Source organism: Nanorana parkeri, unplaced genomic scaffold (genome assembly GCF_000935625.1).
Source record: "Nanorana parkeri isolate BGI_ZX_2015 unplaced genomic scaffold, ASM93562v1 scaffold837, whole genome shotgun sequence".
Lineage (NCBI taxonomy): Eukaryota > Metazoa > Chordata > Amphibia > Anura > Dicroglossidae > Nanorana > Nanorana parkeri.
Window position 1 is genome coordinate 172,771 of NW_017307105.1, and position 18,087 is coordinate 190,857.

An 18,087-nucleotide genomic window follows, 5' to 3' on the forward strand; every position below is an offset into this window, starting at 1 on the left:
TTTTTGGGGTACTGCAGTTTTTCGCCGTTTCACGGTCGCACGCAATCTGTAAACTGGGCATGTTGGGTATCGTTTTACTCGTTGTAACCTCATCTTTTATATTTTATTTAAAAAAATGGGTAATTTGTTGTGTTTTGGGGCATTTAATTTTGTCACTAAATTTTGGGGTTTAATAAGGAGTTGCGCTAATATTGCGCAACATAAAAATTTTCAACTACCACCATTTTATTCTATAGGGTCTTGGCATTCAGAAAATATATAATGTTGGGGGGTTTTACGTCATTTTCAGGCCTAAAATGTGGAATATAACATGGGTGCAAAAAATGAAAAAAGGGCCTCAGTCATGAAGGGGTTAATATACCTATAAGAACTCAATATCCAGTAATATTCTGTGCATTTAGGAATACATCCAGATTTTAACTGAGCTAGCTAGGACTAGCTCCTGGGGGAGTCCATTCCACATTTTCACAGCTCTAACTGTAAAGAATTCTTAAAATTCCAAATGTAATTGGCATCCATTACTGCTCATTCCATATTTAATAAAAAAACAAAACTCAGCTTTTGATTCAGAATATTTTAATAAAAATGATGGGACCCTTAACCCCTTCATGACTGAGGCCCTTTTTTCCATTAATGGTTTTGTGTACTTATATTTTTTATTTTATTTTTTTTCTTTTAAACAGGGGGTATTGAAACGGGGTCAATTACAGAGATGTTTGGGGAGTTCCGCACAGGAAAGACTCAGTTGTGCCACACATTGGCAGTGACCTGTCAGGTAAGTGCTCACAGGACTCTGACAAATTTTATTAAGTTGGCTAAGAAATTTTGAACCCTTTCCCACATGCCCGTACACATAAATGTGGCCTATATGTATACCTGTGTAATGAAGCGCACTCCTAGCACAGAGTCTGAGCTGTCACTGACGGCTACTGGTCTCAAACTAGGTAACTCCGGGAAGATCTTTAGAAACCAATTTGTGCGGTCACTATTGTACATGTATCATACTTTTTAGAAAGATGGCATTGTATATATTTAAATGTATTACCGTTTGTATTTTTTTCAGCTCCCCATTGATAAAGGTGGTGGTGAAGGAAAAGCCATGTACATAGACACAGAGGGCACTTTTCGACCAGAAAGGTTGCTTGCTGTTGCTGAAAGGTATTGTATGCTATTTCAGTATTTTTATTTTGTACGATTAGTGCAATACATTTATGTAAACGGGAAGACAGTCATTAATATCAGAAATGTATTGTGCATTTAAAGTACAATATATCCAACGATTCTAATATCGCTACATAAGCTATGCGAAGGCTTCCAAAACCTGTATGGAGTATTGCTGAGAAAGTGACTGGATGAATCTTTGTTGAAATCTGTTGTATTAATATAGATTCATTAAAAAATAAAGTTCAGATTTATTTTTTCCTGTGTATTGGGGTTTTCCTCCTTTCTTATAGATCAAATTAAGATAAAAATGCATAGCATTGATGGCATAATGGTGTATGGATAAGGGTGGGTGTTTTGTGGGGCAAAGGGGCACAACAGGTGACAAGATACCAAACGGATAGATGGAACTAGGTTCCAGCACAAGTACTTTGCTGCCTCCAGTAAATCGGGAATTAATATTGGGTAAGCATGCAGAGCTGAAGGGCTATATTTTTGACCAGTCCATCCTTAGGCCACTTGGTCTCTGCAGTCTTCAGTGGGAGAGGTTAGAGTGAGAGTTAAGGATGGGGATTATTTTAGGAAATGAAGGTTTAAAGGACTAATGTGTGTAAAAGCTGTGAGGGGACCAATAGAGAAAGTATCCGGAATTAGTTCAATGTATTATATGAAAAATTTCCATAGCGTTTGGTGCTTTTTATCTCTAGGCTCTTCTCAACGCATGTCTTGGATGTGTGTACTAAATTATGGTCCCTACTTATTTATGGGTAGACCACCATTAGAAGTCTACTGGGTTTCTAGGGCAGGTTGAAACACAAAGTTACTTATAATAGCAGCTAAAGACACCAGCTAGTACTTAAAAATAGTGTATACCATGCTCCCAATCTCCTGCCGCAAAGCATGACATGTTGATGTCGGAGTTCTTTAGCAAGGTAGCCTCCTCATTCAAATCGGTCATACGTAGCAGAGCGACAGATGACAAACAATGAACTTAATGGCACCTGGAAAGGTCAGCCCTGTGTAAATAGCTGGCAGAAGCTGATGTAATCGATTTACGAATGTATCCATAGAAGTTTGCTTTAAACACACGTGTTGCTGATGCTCATGTGATGTATGCAATGCAGAGTTTTTATATTACTTGGCCTCAGCAAAATAGGACAGCTTTAAAAACACAGCCAGGTTGTTTTCCCTTTCAGCTCTGTCACCTGTCATCACTGAACTAGTAGCGTGCTCAGACTTAGACATTTGTTTTTGTAAGCATGAAATATCCTTTTTTTCTGGCTGTAATTAATATTTTGTGGTTTGTTTTTTTATTAATAGGTATGGGTTGTCTGGCAGTGATGTTCTTGACAATGTGGCTTATGCTAGAGCATTTAACACAGACCATCAAACCCAGCTTTTATACCAGGCGTCCGCCATGATGGCAGAATCCAGGTAAACTTTATTAACAAGTTTTGGCCATTGTTCTTGTGTACAAAATTATACTTGTGGCCTGTGAAAGGTTGAACTTTTATATATTACGTTTTTTATAAAGAATAATAACTAATACTTTCACATAAAGCTGCTCTGGGCCACTTCACATACCTTTGCAATATGTCAACACGGATGAAGTGAAGCCATTAAATCTTTTCTTTGCACATTTCTCCACGATATAAAACTTGACATCTTCCTGGGAGAACTTTCACCTCTGTAAACCTGGTTTATATCGTTGTAATATAGTAGGGAAACAGGAGTAGGAACTTTTCCCAAGGTGGCATAATTGCTTTCCATTTTACCAACTTTTTTTCGCCATGGTTGTGCCATTTTTATATTCACATGTTGGTCTTGCTTTTTCATATCAGAATTTAGAAGCAAAATTTTTATTGAAAAAAAATGAGTAGCAGTGGTCTGAATCTTGTACCTAGACCCATTGGAAGCTTGCAATACTGGGTGGTTCTAAAGAAAATGTAAAGTGTTTTAAACTCTTCGAATCTAAAGAAATTAACCATTTCAGGACTGCAATATGTATAAAAACAGCACGGCCCTGAAGTGGTTATACCAGTGCTGCAACAGCTGTGACGTTGGTACGTTTTTCTCAGCCAGCGCCTGGCTGTCCTATACAAATATTCGGGCGGCTGTGGAGTATGCACCCCCATTTGCTGCCACTGCCAGCTATCGCCCTCAAATACTGTTGTAACAGAGTGACCAGGCATAAGTTGGAATTTACCATTTCAATTTGTTCTTCTGCTGCCATTTTCACCCTATTACGATATTTATAGACTATATCTAGCAATTTTGCCTTTTAAATTTAAAATTCAAATGTCACTTCCTAGTAACTATGGGAACTGGACTTTTTCTGCAAAAAAAGCCCAGAGAAATGTCATTGGCCCACCAAGTTTTCATAGTTTTTTCATTTTACAACACTGGAACTGATGATCATATTTTATTAAAACATACTGATGCTCCCATGAAGTACTGCAACTGAGGAGATGACTGCATTGTATAATTGTATTGTATAGTTGCATTTGACCTGGAATAGTTTTTTTTCTCTCAACTAAGAGTGTAATTTCACTGTAGGAACGTAGCTTTGTTTTTTTTTTTTGTATTGCCTCATACAAACTTCTATGGATGGTGGTATGATCCACTACAATAGAAAAAATGTGTTTTGTTCCCTGGAGCTCCGATATACCATATATATCCCTTTATGTTTATTGGGGTAGGTCATCCAGGTCATGTAACCAGAGGTAATGAGCACAGAAAAATGGTAACAGTGTTCTCAAAAGAAAAGACACTGTGAAAGATGGTTACTGAACAGACCGAGACCTTTTTCTTATAAAAGTATAAACTTTATTTGTTACAAAATCTCATATTCTGCACCTGTTACTCCATTTCTACAAAAAATCTTCATAAAAGAACAACGTTGTCCATAACATTCATACATGCATTCTTCCATACATACTATGCACTCACACGGATTACGGCAATTACTATCTTCAAAACTTCTAAAGGGGGAATTCTCCCAATATAACTCTTGGTCCCTCTCGGTACTTTTTTTCTTTTCCCGCTTTTGAAGATACCAAAGATACAACAATAAGAGGGGGAAGAATCTGAACAGTAGTTTTACTTTGAGATATAGGTCTGACCTGTTTGTGGCACCTGATGCATAAAGAGTATAATGAAATAGGGACTGTTTGTCTGTAATTGAGGAAAAGGAAGTCTCTATAATCAGTACAATTTGAGGCAAAAACAATCCACTATAATCATGTATATATGCTCTGGTCTCAGTATATCAACCCTTTTGATGAGTGAATTCGTTTAGAGAGTCTCAATTATTTTGTTTTATAAAGTTATTCAAACTTTCCCAGTGCAGTGAAGTTCCTCCTGGTGTTGGATCTATTTCAAGGGGGAGACCTGTGTGGGACCAGTGGAGCTTGTATAATAGTCGACCGTACTCACAGTTAGCTGTCTCGTACCCCTCCATTTTTCGAATCCATGGAGTTCCGTTTGTTCAACATTATCACCAACAATTGATTCGTCTGTGGCTTTTCCTGATCCCAGGGTTTTTCTTAATACCTCTGCGAGGTTAGTCCGTTTATTGTCCCCCTTTTTTTGGGGGCCAAGGAGTTTCCTTTAGTTAAGCACTATTTACGGTAACTGGTTGTTCTATAGTTGTTCAGATACCTCAGGATTTTTCGGTACTTCAACACAATATGTTAGTAACTTCCAGACGTTTGAATTTCACTCATCGTTGTTCAGGAAACAAAGTAATTCCAATGATCCGTAAGGGAGCTGCCGTTTGTGTGGGTGACATAGCATGTGTAACACACACTCAAGGGTGGATGCGTTTCGCTCCGCCCATCGGAGCTTCATCTGCACCATACCACCAAACTTCTATGGATGGTGGTATGATCCACTACTCCTTCTCCCCAGAGCCCCCTTCTTTTTTTCTTTTTTATAAATAATTTCAACTATAACTAGTTGTCTGCTATTGGGACACTCACCTTCCAAACTACACTCCAGTATGTACCTAGCTACCCAATGAGACACTCATGGGATGGGTGAGCTTACGTGCCCCACAGGGAAGATATGGCAAGCACTTGGAAGTGCCTGCTCTTAAGACACTTTTCTGGTTTTAGTTCAAGTGGAGGAAGGTTAACTACTAATGTGGTCAAACATTCACGCATCCAAAAGTAGTACTGCATTAAAGTCTTCTCCGGCAGTTCCATACGGCACCAGGGTTATTGTCTCAAGCTGCTTTCCCAAAAGTAGATTGGCAACAACCTCTTCTATTTTTTTTTTCTTTTCAGAACATATACTACCTACCCTCTACTGAAATGGTATCCTTTCCATGCTGTAAATGTGCTTGGTTTAATGTCGCAATATTTGATATGGGGTCCTTTGTGATGCTGCTGGGGTAGATTCAGATTGGTGTTTCACATAAAATCACTGCCTACCTTTATTGAATGGTAAATTGCTAAGAAGTCTCAATGATGTTTATAGAATACTGTACCTGACAGTGTAGTTCTGATTTTTCTTAAATTATTTGAATGTGAGCAAGGAATGTGGGTTTTTTTTGTGTGTGAATTTTAGCTTTCTATCGCACAATACAAAAGTTAGATTTTATTTGTTACTGTATCAATTACCTTTGGAACTCTGTTTTATTATCCAATGACGAATTGTTTTTTGTCTTTTTCTATTGTATTTTTTTTCTGTAGATATGCACTTCTCATCGTGGACAGTGCTACTGCTTTATATAGGACAGATTATTCGGGAAGAGGGGAACTTTCAGCACGACAAATGCACTTGGCCCGCTTCTTGAGGATGCTTCTAAGACTTGCTGATGAGGTTAGTGTTGTGTATGCTAATATGATATTTTAAGCAAGGAGTATAGTATATCTTTCATAAACACCAAGTTTGTGCGATCAGCAACAGAATGTGCTGACCCTGAAAGAAGCCAAATTGTGCAAATCCAAGGAATGTGTCAGGGGGCTTTAACACAAGGGTAGTTTCTTTAGCCATCTGACTGTAATGTTAAAATCCCATTGGACTTGTTTATTTTTTTGGAAATCTCCTTATCCTGGTATGCTGGCTTTGTAAATGTAACCTTTTGTTTGCCCAAAGTTGAATAATTCTACCCCCGTTAAAAATCATACATCTGCTAGGCTATACCTTCTGAATGGATGTATAAATATTGCTATAGACCATATCAGGGATCCACCGATGACGGTTTTTCTGTAAAGAGTACCAATATTTTTTTTCCGGTACTCGCCAATACCGATACCGGAAGCCCCATTAAGGAAGCTGGGCTGCGTGTAATGACTCCCGCCTTCCTGATTAGCATGGAAGCTGGCTCCATTCTTCCTCCTAACCAAGTGAGGAGGAAGCAGTGGTGCCGGCTTTCTGGCCAATCAGGAAGCCTGGGGGCGGGTAATGACTCGCTGCCCCGGCTTCCTGATTGGCCAGCTTTTTCCATAGTTTTCCTCCAAATCCTTCCATGTAGAATAAGTTACAAAATCTGTCTAGTATTTCTAACACCTACAGGCTTTTAAAATTAGGCAAGTGCTAAAAACCTATAGCTACTAATCGTAATCAATAAGTGAACTGTAATCTAAGTTGATTATGATTATTTGTATAGTGTATTTGTATAGTGTAATCTAAACTGCCGTGATTTTATAGAGAACATGGAGCCGTTCCCATCAGCCCCTGCACTTGAAAAGGCTTCTTAGCTTAATATTCCTATCCTAGTAATAGACACATGCTAGGGTCAGTGTTTGGGGGGTTTTTTTGTGCGGGGGGTTCTAGATAATATGGTTTAAAAAAGCCTTTAGTAAATCAGCCCAAGCATGTCATTAGAATTCAGTTCTATACCCTAACGCTGCTTGACCACAACACTAAATCACTTATCCACCATGATGGGCAATAAAGAACAAAGCAGACTTTCACGGGGTATGGAGATGTTGTTTACACAGTATATTCTTGCTCACTAATCTTGCACTGTGAAGTTGTATATTTTAGCATCTTCAATGTTAAGACATCTGCACCACAGTACCAGATATTATTGCCTTACAGATGTGTTTTGGTTTATTTTCTCTTACAGTTTGGTGTGGCTGTTGTGATTACAAACCAGGTTGTAGCACAGGTGGATGGAGCCGCCATGTTTGCTGCTGATCCTAAAAAACCCATTGGAGGAAATATTATTGCACATGCGTCTACTACAAGGTATGCCATGAATATTAACAATATTTGATTTATTTTTTTTTGTGTTTGACAATTCTAGTTGTGTGCAACCAATGTAACTTTTTCTCTTCCTTTTTTTAATGCAGACTTTACTTACGGAAAGGTAGAGGAGAGACCCGAATCTGTAAGATCTATGACTCTCCTTGTCTGCCTGAGGCTGAGGCAATGTTTGCAATCAATGCAGATGGTGTAGGTGATGCCAAGGACTGAATGCTCACAAATACTACTATACATACAATAATTTGACTCTCTCCTACTGCAGAACGCTTGTGCTGAGGATGTGTACCAAGTGCCATAGAAGGACATTCCCAGTCTACTATTAATGTCACTGACACTGTGCAATATCCCAGCTGACTGATTTTAGTGGATCCCCGATCTTGCTTGTATGTCACTAAATCAGAAGCAACTACACGGACAGAATACAGTTTAGAAAACGTATGTTTTTGGTTTTAAGTGCCAAATGATTTGTAGTTTTGTACTGCCATTCCTCTCTGCAGGTGACATACCTATATTTTTGGTTCAGAATATGGATTCCTACATGACATTTTACTTCCCACTTGCTCGACAACAAATCTGCATCACCTGTGTGGAATTGTTGGGGTGTGATCAGGCAGTAGAAGCATGATTGTGTGGCTGGGCTAAATTACAAATATTTTGGCAGGTAAAGCTGTGTATTGCTTCCCACTTTGAATCCATTGACATTGCAGGCTTTTGTTTTATGGTATGTTTTCTTAAAATACTATAACTAGAATCTTTCCATCACTTGCATTACATCTAGACTTGGTATCTTCTCCAATTCACTTTGTGTAGAATAAACGGAGGGGAAAATAAAGCTCAAATAGGAAAACTTGAGGAAAGACATTTGCTTGAAAAAAAATAATCTGTTGCCCATAGTAACTAGTGAGAAGGTGAGGGAGGCATTGTACATAATACTTCAGGTCCACTGACAGTTCATTTTCCAGGGCAAGCGTTCCACAAATCCTCTTCTTCCAGTACAACAAATAACAAAGTGCACTAATATGGCCACAGTCACATTTCACATAGTCTTCATTCTAATGTGAACGGGAGAAAAAGTGAAATCAATCGCTGTGAGCAGCATCCTCCATTTTCTTTGCTCCCAATTTTTCTAACTGGGCTCCAGAATCTCAATCTAGAGAGCAGAATTTTCATTTTTCAGGTGACCTCCCACTTTATATGTTGTAAAAAGTTTTTTATTTTGCTGTTTAGTTTTTGTTTTGATGTGTATACATGTATATATGGATAAAATAAACTAAATACTTTCACATTGTTGATAATTGGAATATTTTTATTTAACAGTAAAACGGTCTACATTGGTTTAGCCACTAGGTGGTGCTATAAACTATCAACTAGATAGAAAGTGGTTTTCCTGCTTGATTTTGTCTGAATGTGACCTAATTGCGTATAGCCCCTCCGCATGTACCGTAGGGTGCATGTCCATTTAATTTTTTCACTCATAAAGCATATCATTCTAAAACTAGTACTTCTAAACTTTAGTAGATACCTGCTTGCAATGCCAGCTCATGTTAGGTACTGTAACAAATGCACCAGTACATTAAACTAACCTTATGTATTGTTAGACGATGCTATGCAGGCACTGCAAGATCTTACAACCTTTTGAACTGTGAAGCAGGGGAAAGAACTTGCAGCAGTGTCAGTGAACTTGACTTCTAAAACCTTTCTAAGGTAAACTGCATAGTCTGCACAAGCTACACATGGGAACCTGAATTCTGCCCAAATTGAAAGGCATATACGATTCAACAGTCAAATGCCAGGTATTTAGTGTGCAGTAGAGACCCTGACAGATTACCTGGCACAAACATGCTAAAGACACTTGTGACTTATTTTTGCATTTCCTGCACATGCTTGTTTTAGGTCGGTGGATAGAGCATTGACACTTGATGTACATTTAAGTTGCCACAGCACTGCATGCTTGTGATCTTTTATATATTTATACTGCTCATTGGGATGGTTAACGGGTAGCGATGGGAAAGTGGTTTTTTGGATCCCTGTAGATTATATATTTTATTTTTTTATAAAATGCTAGGTGGCTTTGCACATAAATACACGTTCAAATAATACATTCTTTAAAGACTGATTTTACTGTTCAATTAGAAGTTGCAGTTCAAGATGTTAATAGTATATTCACTTAACTACCAACATCAACTTAAACTTTTTTTTTTTCTTTGTCTATTAAGGGAATAAAACATTTCATATTCATGAACCAAGGGGACACGAGGCACAAAAACTGGAGGCCGTCCCCAAAAGTCCTAACTCTTTCCATAACTAGTCTGACCAATCCAACTAAGTGCCCTCTAGGACGTTGAATGTCTTTCTCAGCTCTGCTGTTTCAAAACTTTCGTGAAGATATTCTTCAACTGCCGATGGCGGAATTAGGCCGGATTAAATCTTGGCAAACATTAAGTACAGCTTCCAGTTTCCTTTAAATATTGGTGATCTCACTGAAACGGCCCTATAATGATCGTGTTGCTGAAGAGGCATGTCTGTGTCTTCTGTTAAGCACATATGTCATGTTAGCTGACTCCTGTCTGGATTAACTGCTTTGCATTCTCCTGGTCCAGCTGTGGCAGCCAATGTCCCAGTCTCTGAAGACTCTCCTGTCTGAGGACGTTTCCTGCATGCAGCACCTGGTTGGGGAATCTTGCCTCTATTTTTCTCCTGGCCTAGTGTGGTGCTTGGTGTAGTTGAGACTGGTATTGCTGTACTTTGTGGTTCAGTTGCTATTGTATTACCGAAGGTTTTACTTCCCAAGCTTTGGGTGGGAACTGACTCAATGGAATCTGGTGGAGCATTGTGGCCAAATGCACCCAGGCCCTTTCATAATTGGTTTCTGAGCATTATTTCCTCTCGGCTTCTGCAAGTTGTGAAAAGCACCCTTGACTAGCACCTCTTTGGGGGGGGACAGTGCCAATACCCTCATTCAGGGATCGCAATCCAACTTGGATTTGCTGGTCCTCACTGAATTTGAAGGAACAGCTGTATGAAGCCAAATCTCTGCTTTCACTTAGGCTGGCTCTCTTTTTCGTTTTACCCACAGTATGAACGAAAAAAAATACAGCAGATTTCTCCAACACTGTCGATTTTGAGGAATCCTGTTTGCATTGTATTCTGACAGTAGCCAGAATACCTGACCAGGGCTGGCAGCTCATTGGTTGCCGGCCCTGGTCGTATAAAGATTTTCCAGCCGAAAAGGATACACACTGTGAAATTCAAACAGTATATGGGCACCCTTAGTGATTAAGATATTCAGCTACTCCTAGCAAGGTAATAGGCCTTGTATTTTTTTTTTACTCATCACAGCGTTCTGCTAAGACGGGTATTCTCAACTTTGGTGAAGCCAGGGCCTGGAGAATTCTTCTAAAACTTTCCGTGTTCCAAAGCTAAATACAAATTTTATACCCATGAAATAGAAGTTTGGGAATGCAAAGTGTGTATTTTAAATGTAATAAAAAAGGTAGTAAACAGTTACTGTAATTTAACACTGACAAATTTGAGTAGTCCCTCCAAATCATTGGTCTCAGTGGGATAGTAGCCACCAGGTAAGTATAGCCCTTTAAATCCTTGGTGATAGCAGGCCACAGCTTAGTACCTGAGAACTGATCTCAATTAAAATCATGGAACTCTGCTGATTTTCATGTCAAACAATGCCCCTCTCTGTGAGCATTTACACAGGTAAGCTCTGATCAGATGAACAGAGTCCTCTATATTGCTATGTAAAAGATTGGTCAGACAATGACAAATATAAGAACTAAGAGGGAAAACTCAACTTCTTAACATGGAAACATGTGAGGGTGGCAAAGGGGACACCACCTGTGGCCTGAAATATAAAGTACAGCAGAGATCAATATGGAGAGTGTAATGAAGAGGTGACTGGCAATCAGAATTATCATGCAGAAATTGCTTACTGGGTGCATATGTACACCATGGGTGCTTCCAGATTGGTTGATAAGCTGACAAATCGGGAAGCCGGGCAACTCATTACACGGCGCCCGGCTTCCTGATTAGCCAAAAAGCCAGCTCCATGCTCCCTCGTCACCCGGTGACGGGAACATTGAGACGGTTTCCCGGCTAATCAGGAAGCCAGGTGACGAGTCAATGCACACCCCGCCTGGCTTCCTTAAGGGGACTTTCGGTATCGGCAAGTACTGGAAAAGAAATATTGGTACTCAATGCCGAAATACCGGTATTGGTGCATCCCTACCAATCGGCATCTCTCTTTAGTTTGCTCAGTTGAGATTTGAAAATGAAAGAGAGAAGCTGATTGGTTGCCATGCACAGCTGCTCCAGCTTTTGTCTGCTCCAGTTTTGATAAACTCCCCCTCAACATGTGCCACACCAAACAGAAGCTGCATACAATACAAATGAATGCAGCGCTGTGTGCATTAAAGTAGTTTTGCTTTATATCCCATGCTTCTGTGTGATTAATTTCCAACCATGCTCTGCAAAGGAGACAGACCTCCCAGGAGGTCGCAGGAATGCAGGGGAGAGGACATGCTCTCACAGAAATTAGCACAGGTACTAAAACAAGAAGAGGGGCTTTGTTTTGTGCTGGGAAAGGGCAAGGACAGTGATATAAGTGTTGTCAATCGAGACCTTTGCAGGAGCATGGGATGAAGAGAGACATAAACTGTGGGAGTTAGTTGACTGAACTGTAAAAATAATACTAGGAGAGACTTTTATTAAATGTATTTTATTTTTTTTAGCATGTAGTTTTTATTGATGTTTCAAAGGATACAATACACAATGTAAAAGAATAAAACAAATACAGGAGGTGCCATATCGTAACAGTAAGGGTTTACACGCCCCCAAGCTTCTTCCAATCAGTAACAGGCCGGCCAGGTAGGTAGGGGGACAAATATACGGCAGTCCTCCCCAACATTAGTATGCATCTATATTAACAGTAATAGTGCAATCAAATAATCCAAACTAAATGTATTTTTAAATGCAAGCGTTGTAAGTACGTGCCTTTCACATGGTATCAGCCACCTGCAACCACCTTCTCAGTAGAGCTCAGACCAGAAGTGGTCGGAATAACAAGGAGCCAATCAGTCCTCATGCGCTAACAAGGGATGTGCTGATGGGAGGGGAGAGCAGAGTCTGCTGCTTTTTTTTTTTTTTTTGCCAGACAGGGTTGTACAATATGTTGCAGGACTGGATGGGCAGAAATACAAATCCAATGTCTGGTAAACTAGCGCCTTTATATACTGTATAATGCTCCATGTATTTTAGCTGTCTGCCTGGAATCCTTTAATTGATGGGGATCCCAGGAGGAAACGGCCAACAAGTTTGGGGCTGTGGTTTCAGCTTTTCTATGATCAGTCAATTTGTATCAAAATATTTCATACTCCAGGTTCACATATACACTATATTGCCAAAAGTATTAAGACACCCTTTCAAAATCATTGGATTCAGGCGTTCCAATCACCTCATGGCCACAGGTGTATAGAGTCAAGCACCTAGGCATGCAGACGCTTCTACAAACATTTGTGAAGAATGGGTCGCTCTCAGGAGCTCAGTGAATTCAAGCGTGGTACCGTGATAGGTTGTCACCTTTGCAATAAGTCCATTCATGAAATTTCCTTGCTACTAAATATTCCACGGTCACCTGTTAGTGGTATAACAACGTGGAAGCAACTGGTAACAGCAGCAACTCCCCCAGTGGTAGGCCATGTAAAACGACAGCGGGGTCAGTGCATGCTGAAGCACACAGTGCGCAGTAGTCACCAACTGTCTGCGGGGTTAAGGGCGACAGATCTCCAAACTTTGTGTAGCCCTCAGATTGGCACAACAACAGTGCGTAGAGAGCTTCATGGAATGGGTTTCCATGGCTGAGCAGCTGCATCCAAGTCTTACATCACCAAGTGCAATGCAAAGCGTTGGATGCAGTGGTGTAAAGCACGCCGCCACTGGACTAGAGAAGAAGAGTGACGAATCACGCTTCTCTGTCTGGCAATCTGATGGACGTGTCTGGGTTTGGCGGTTGACTGGAGAAGGGTACTTGCCTGACTGCATTGTGCCAAGTGTAAAGTTTGGTTGAGGGGGATTACAGTGTGGGGTTGTCTTTCAGGGGTTGGGCTAGGCCACTTAGTTCCAGTGAAGGGAACTCTTAAGGCATCAGCATACCAGGACATTTTGGACAATTTCATGCTCCCAACTTTGTGGGAACAGTTTGGGGATGGCCCTTGCCTGTTCCAACTTGACTCCGCAGCAGTGCATAGGTCCATAAAGACATGGATGAGCAAGTTTGGTGGAACTTGACTGGCCTGCACAGAGTCCTGACCTCAAGCTGGTAAAACACCTTTGGGATTAATTAGAGCGGAGACTGCGAGCCAGGCCTTCTCGTCCAACATCAGTACCTGACCTCACAAATGCGCTTCTGGAAGAATGGTCAAACATTCCCATACACTTACTCCTAAACCTTGTGGACGCCTTCCCAGAAGAGTTGAAGCTGTTATAGCTGCAAAGGGTGGGCCAACCCAATATTGAACCCTACGGACTAAAGGTGCCCATACACTGTACGCTTCTCGTACGAGAATCGCGGGAAATCCCTCGATCGTACGAGAATCGTACAGTGTATGGAAGGCGTGCGAGCGTTTCTACTGTACGGTCGCATGTCTTCCATCGAACAAGCAGGCTGGAAAACCCGCCGGGAATCGTACGATTCTCGGCGAGTGAGTGGCCTGCTTGTTCGACAACTGACGAACGGGCCGGTGTGCGCACACGCACACTGCCCGTTTGCCGTGCTTGCAAGCCCGCCCCTCATTGCAGTCATCGCAAGCCCGCCCCTCAAGGGGGCGGGCTCGCGATGATCGCAAGTACGATCTGCCTGTCCAAGATGGGCAGATCGTACGTTTTTTTAAGTACTTTACAACCATCGCAAGACTAAGGTCTTGTGATGGTTGTAAAGTGTATGGCCACCTTAAGACTGGGATGCCATTAAAGTTCATGTGCGTGTAAAGGCAGGCGTCCCAATACTTTTGGCAATATAGTGTATCTGCATGTTTGTCTTTATTTCATAGACCCTTTGTTGGGAACATAACCGATAAAACTTGCACCAATTGTTACAAAAAAAAAAACCGAGTAAATCAAGCATGAATTCTGTATATGTGTATTATTTACCATGTCTAGGTAATGTGGACATAATCGCATAAATGCATAGGGGCCTCTGAAGATTTTAAATTAAACATCTTTGTTTTTCAGTTAATACTTTTTTAGATGAACTGAGACATCAGCCTGCGATGAATCAGGGTGTATGATTATGCGGAATGAACTTATAGTGCTCTGTTTGCCAAAACATAATCTGCTTTCCTCTCCTAATTCCCTTATCCAGTCTCTCAACAAAGAAGAAAAAAAAAAAAGTAAAAACTCTTCCAGAAAGAAATAACGTTCAGTCTTGCAATACATTATGCTCTGCCAATCAGTCATTTTCCTGTAACAGCTACGCTACACTCTGGGAAGGCACAGGCACATTGTCACGCAAGCGGTTCTCAGTTCATACTCAGCAAATGTTTGTGGTTTTGTATCTCCTGCTAGATACACCAACCTTTAAATCTGCTAACAATATTAGGGTGTCATAAATCATTATGATTCATGGGACCATGTGGTAATTGTTTAAATTGTTAGATAGTATTGACTTTACATAGTATTTGAGGTTGAATAAAGACATTAGTCCATCAAGTCCAACCTATTAGGATCTCATTCTAGGAGTACCCGTACCCCTGTATATTACGGTCCCTTAAGAAATCGTCCAAAAGTTTCTTGAACAAATAATCAGCAGCAGCAGATAAGAGCTGAGGCTCTCGCAGTCCTTTATTTATTTTTTTCTTTTCTGCCAGATGTTAAAGTGGACCACGGTTCTGTCAATTAAAAAAAAATATTTTGAAATATTGATTTGGCCTCTGCCTACCCACAGTTGTCTTCATTGATGCCAATTCCTTTTGTAAATCCTTTATTTCTTTTATGAATGCTGAGATCCCGTCTTTACCAAAGCATACTTTTTCTTAAATACCTCCCCATCTGCTCCTTGAAATATTCTCACTGCCCTTGAAATATGTTTGAGCTGCTGTGTAGCGTTCGTAGATGTCACCTGCACTATCTCTCTCTCCTCTTTTTTTTTTATTTATTTACTTTAAATTCTTTATTTAAAGGTGCCAAAAGGGGAGTCCATAAAGACAGAAAAAGGCACATGTCCACAAATGCAGGGTAATGGAAGTAAGGCAGCGCTAAGGTAAACAGAAGTAGCAAAGCTTGAACCTGACATCCATTAAATATGGCAAACATTAAAAAAAGAACAGTCATAAGCAATACATAAGTCAGATAGGGGTGCACCTCTATCTGACTTATGTTTCTCTCTTGGACTTCCATTTTAAGTTTTGGATTCCGATGTTTCATCCTATTGGACTACAATGGTATACACATGTTTATAGATCTGGGAATACACGCTGGTTATGCGCAATGTGTACACACACACACACACACCACCCCATCAGTACTTTGTTGGGCCACCTTTTGCCTTTAATACTGCGGCGATTCTTCTTGGCATTGACTCCACGAGATGTTGAAAGGTGATGCGAGGAATCTGACACCATGCCTGATGAATAGCACTGACCAGTTCTGTGAGATTTGATGGTTGTGGAACCAGCTGCCTGATGGCTCTTTCAACTTCGTCCCACAAATGCTCAATTGGATTGAGATATGGTGATTGTGGGGGCCACCTAAGCAAGGTAAAGTCTCCCTCATGTTCTTGAAACCACTCCTGCACAATACGAGCACCGTAGCATGGCGCATTGTCTTGTTGGAAGAATCCATCCCCATTGGGATACGCCGTCAACATGAAATAATTAACATGATCAGCAACGATACTTTGGTATGTTGTGCTACTCAGACGTTGTTCCACACGAATTAAAGGGCCCAAATCATGCCCGGAAAACATGCCCCAAATCATAACATTCCCCCCACCAGCTTGAAGGGTTGTACTCATGCATGTGGGGTGCATCTTGAGATCTGTAGATTACATAAGGGATGTGCTGTTGAAATATTCGACATAAAGTGTAGCCTTTTTTTGTGTTATGATTTAAAATGTGTGACTGATACCTGTAATGGATATAGTATTTGTGCTGTGCCATATTAATAGAGAAGTCTACTGCTAATCCTTAATCATGAAATTCCTATATGACCGAGTATGGTTTGCCATCCGGTGCTGTAACAGAAATCCCCGGGGGTTCTGCTGCAATTCACCGTTGCAACAGATATGTATCCACCCAAGGTACCTCCAAAGAGTGTGTTTAACTGAGTCCCACCAGGCACATTGATACCTAACCTGATGATACTCCTAAAGTTCAGGCTCCTGACACCATAGAGCATTACAGGATGGGAGGAGGAGTATACAGATCCAGCAGTGTAGGATGGCAAGGCTACTCTAGATAATTATGGGGTTATCATGTTCACATTCTCCTAATTGTCAGTCTAAATAAGATCTCTACGGAACACAGTGCTTAGTGGCACACAATTTATATGTAGTGATAGGCGCCAGCTATAAGTTGTTTTGTACACAAGGATACATTGCTTGATTGGCAGCTCCATACTTTAAGATTCCCTGACTGGCAGCTGCCAACAGGTGAGGACTGCTGTGCAAATCTAAACCATTGCTTTCTATGTGACTTACATTACTGATGCAAATGTATGGGATTTGACTGCATTACTATCTAGAATAGTAATATAATTACTTCCTATATGATGCACTTTCTCTGTGGATTATAAAAATTGCATTGGAGCATGTACTGTATAGTGCTTTTACGACTTGGCTAAATCCAACTGTAAAGATATCTGCACATAGGACTGTCTGATTGTACAACCTATTTACTATCTCCTTCAGATTTTACAACTGGTATGGTACAGGGGCCTACCCACTGGCGGAAATACCAGGGTAGCAGCGGTCGCAATTGCAACCGGGCCCTGGCGTTTCGCCACTTGGGGGGCCCAGCGAGGAAGAAGAGGGACCCCCCGAGATGGTGCCGCACAGTCACCCCCAGCATGCACGGGCGGCTGTGCGGCAGGGATGGAGAGGCTGTAACTGGTCCCGCAGCATGTGCTGCAGGCACCGCCGAGCAGCACATTCTGCTGTGTGAAGACCCTCTCTTAGCTCTGCCCCCTGGCCGCATAGACGAGGAAGAGGGCCCTTCAGGAGAGGGAAGATAAATCCGGAGTAGGAAGGGGGGGATATGACGTGTGTGTGTTGCTGATTTTTATTATAATGTATTGCTGGGACTTGTAGTCCAGCATAGCTGGTGGTATTCTGCATTGCTGTATGTATACAGCAATGCATTATAGCTCCAACTATGTAGGACTACAGGTCCCAGCAATGTATTATATTTTTAAGTAGGGATACACCAGTGCCCATACTTGGCATTTTCATAAGTACTCATTTGCGTGAAAATGCCCCGATAGTAAACGCAGATATCGGTGTTCTGTCGACAATGCCGACGTAATCGAATATGCCGACCTCAGCATCTGCGCTTGCGCACAGACCAATATTATCGAGGAAACAGGGATTAATAATAATATTCCATCCATCATTTACTGCCATGGACAGTATATTATTAACGGTCACAATTAACCATTACAAACAAATACTTTGTAAATAAATGCCGGTTTTCTCGTTAATCCCGTCTG

General features: G+C 40.9%; 1 protein-coding gene across 1 annotated transcript in view; it reads left to right on the top strand.

The window, feature by feature from the left end:
* RAD51 (RAD51 recombinase) overlaps positions 1-7,643 on the top strand; it is a 13,763-nt gene extending 6,120 nt beyond the window's left edge. Inside the window, exons 4-9 of the mRNA XM_018565364.1 lie at positions 684-775; positions 1,064-1,158; positions 2,482-2,595; positions 5,856-5,985; positions 7,238-7,359; positions 7,464-7,643. Of these exons, the coding sequence (XP_018420866.1) occupies positions 684-775; positions 1,064-1,158; positions 2,482-2,595; positions 5,856-5,985; positions 7,238-7,359; positions 7,464-7,587 (677 nt within the window). The 3' untranslated portion in view covers positions 7,588-7,643. The remainder of the gene's footprint in view (positions 1-683; positions 776-1,063; positions 1,159-2,481; positions 2,596-5,855; positions 5,986-7,237; positions 7,360-7,463) is intronic.
* Positions 7,644-18,087: the final 10,444 nt, after the last annotated feature.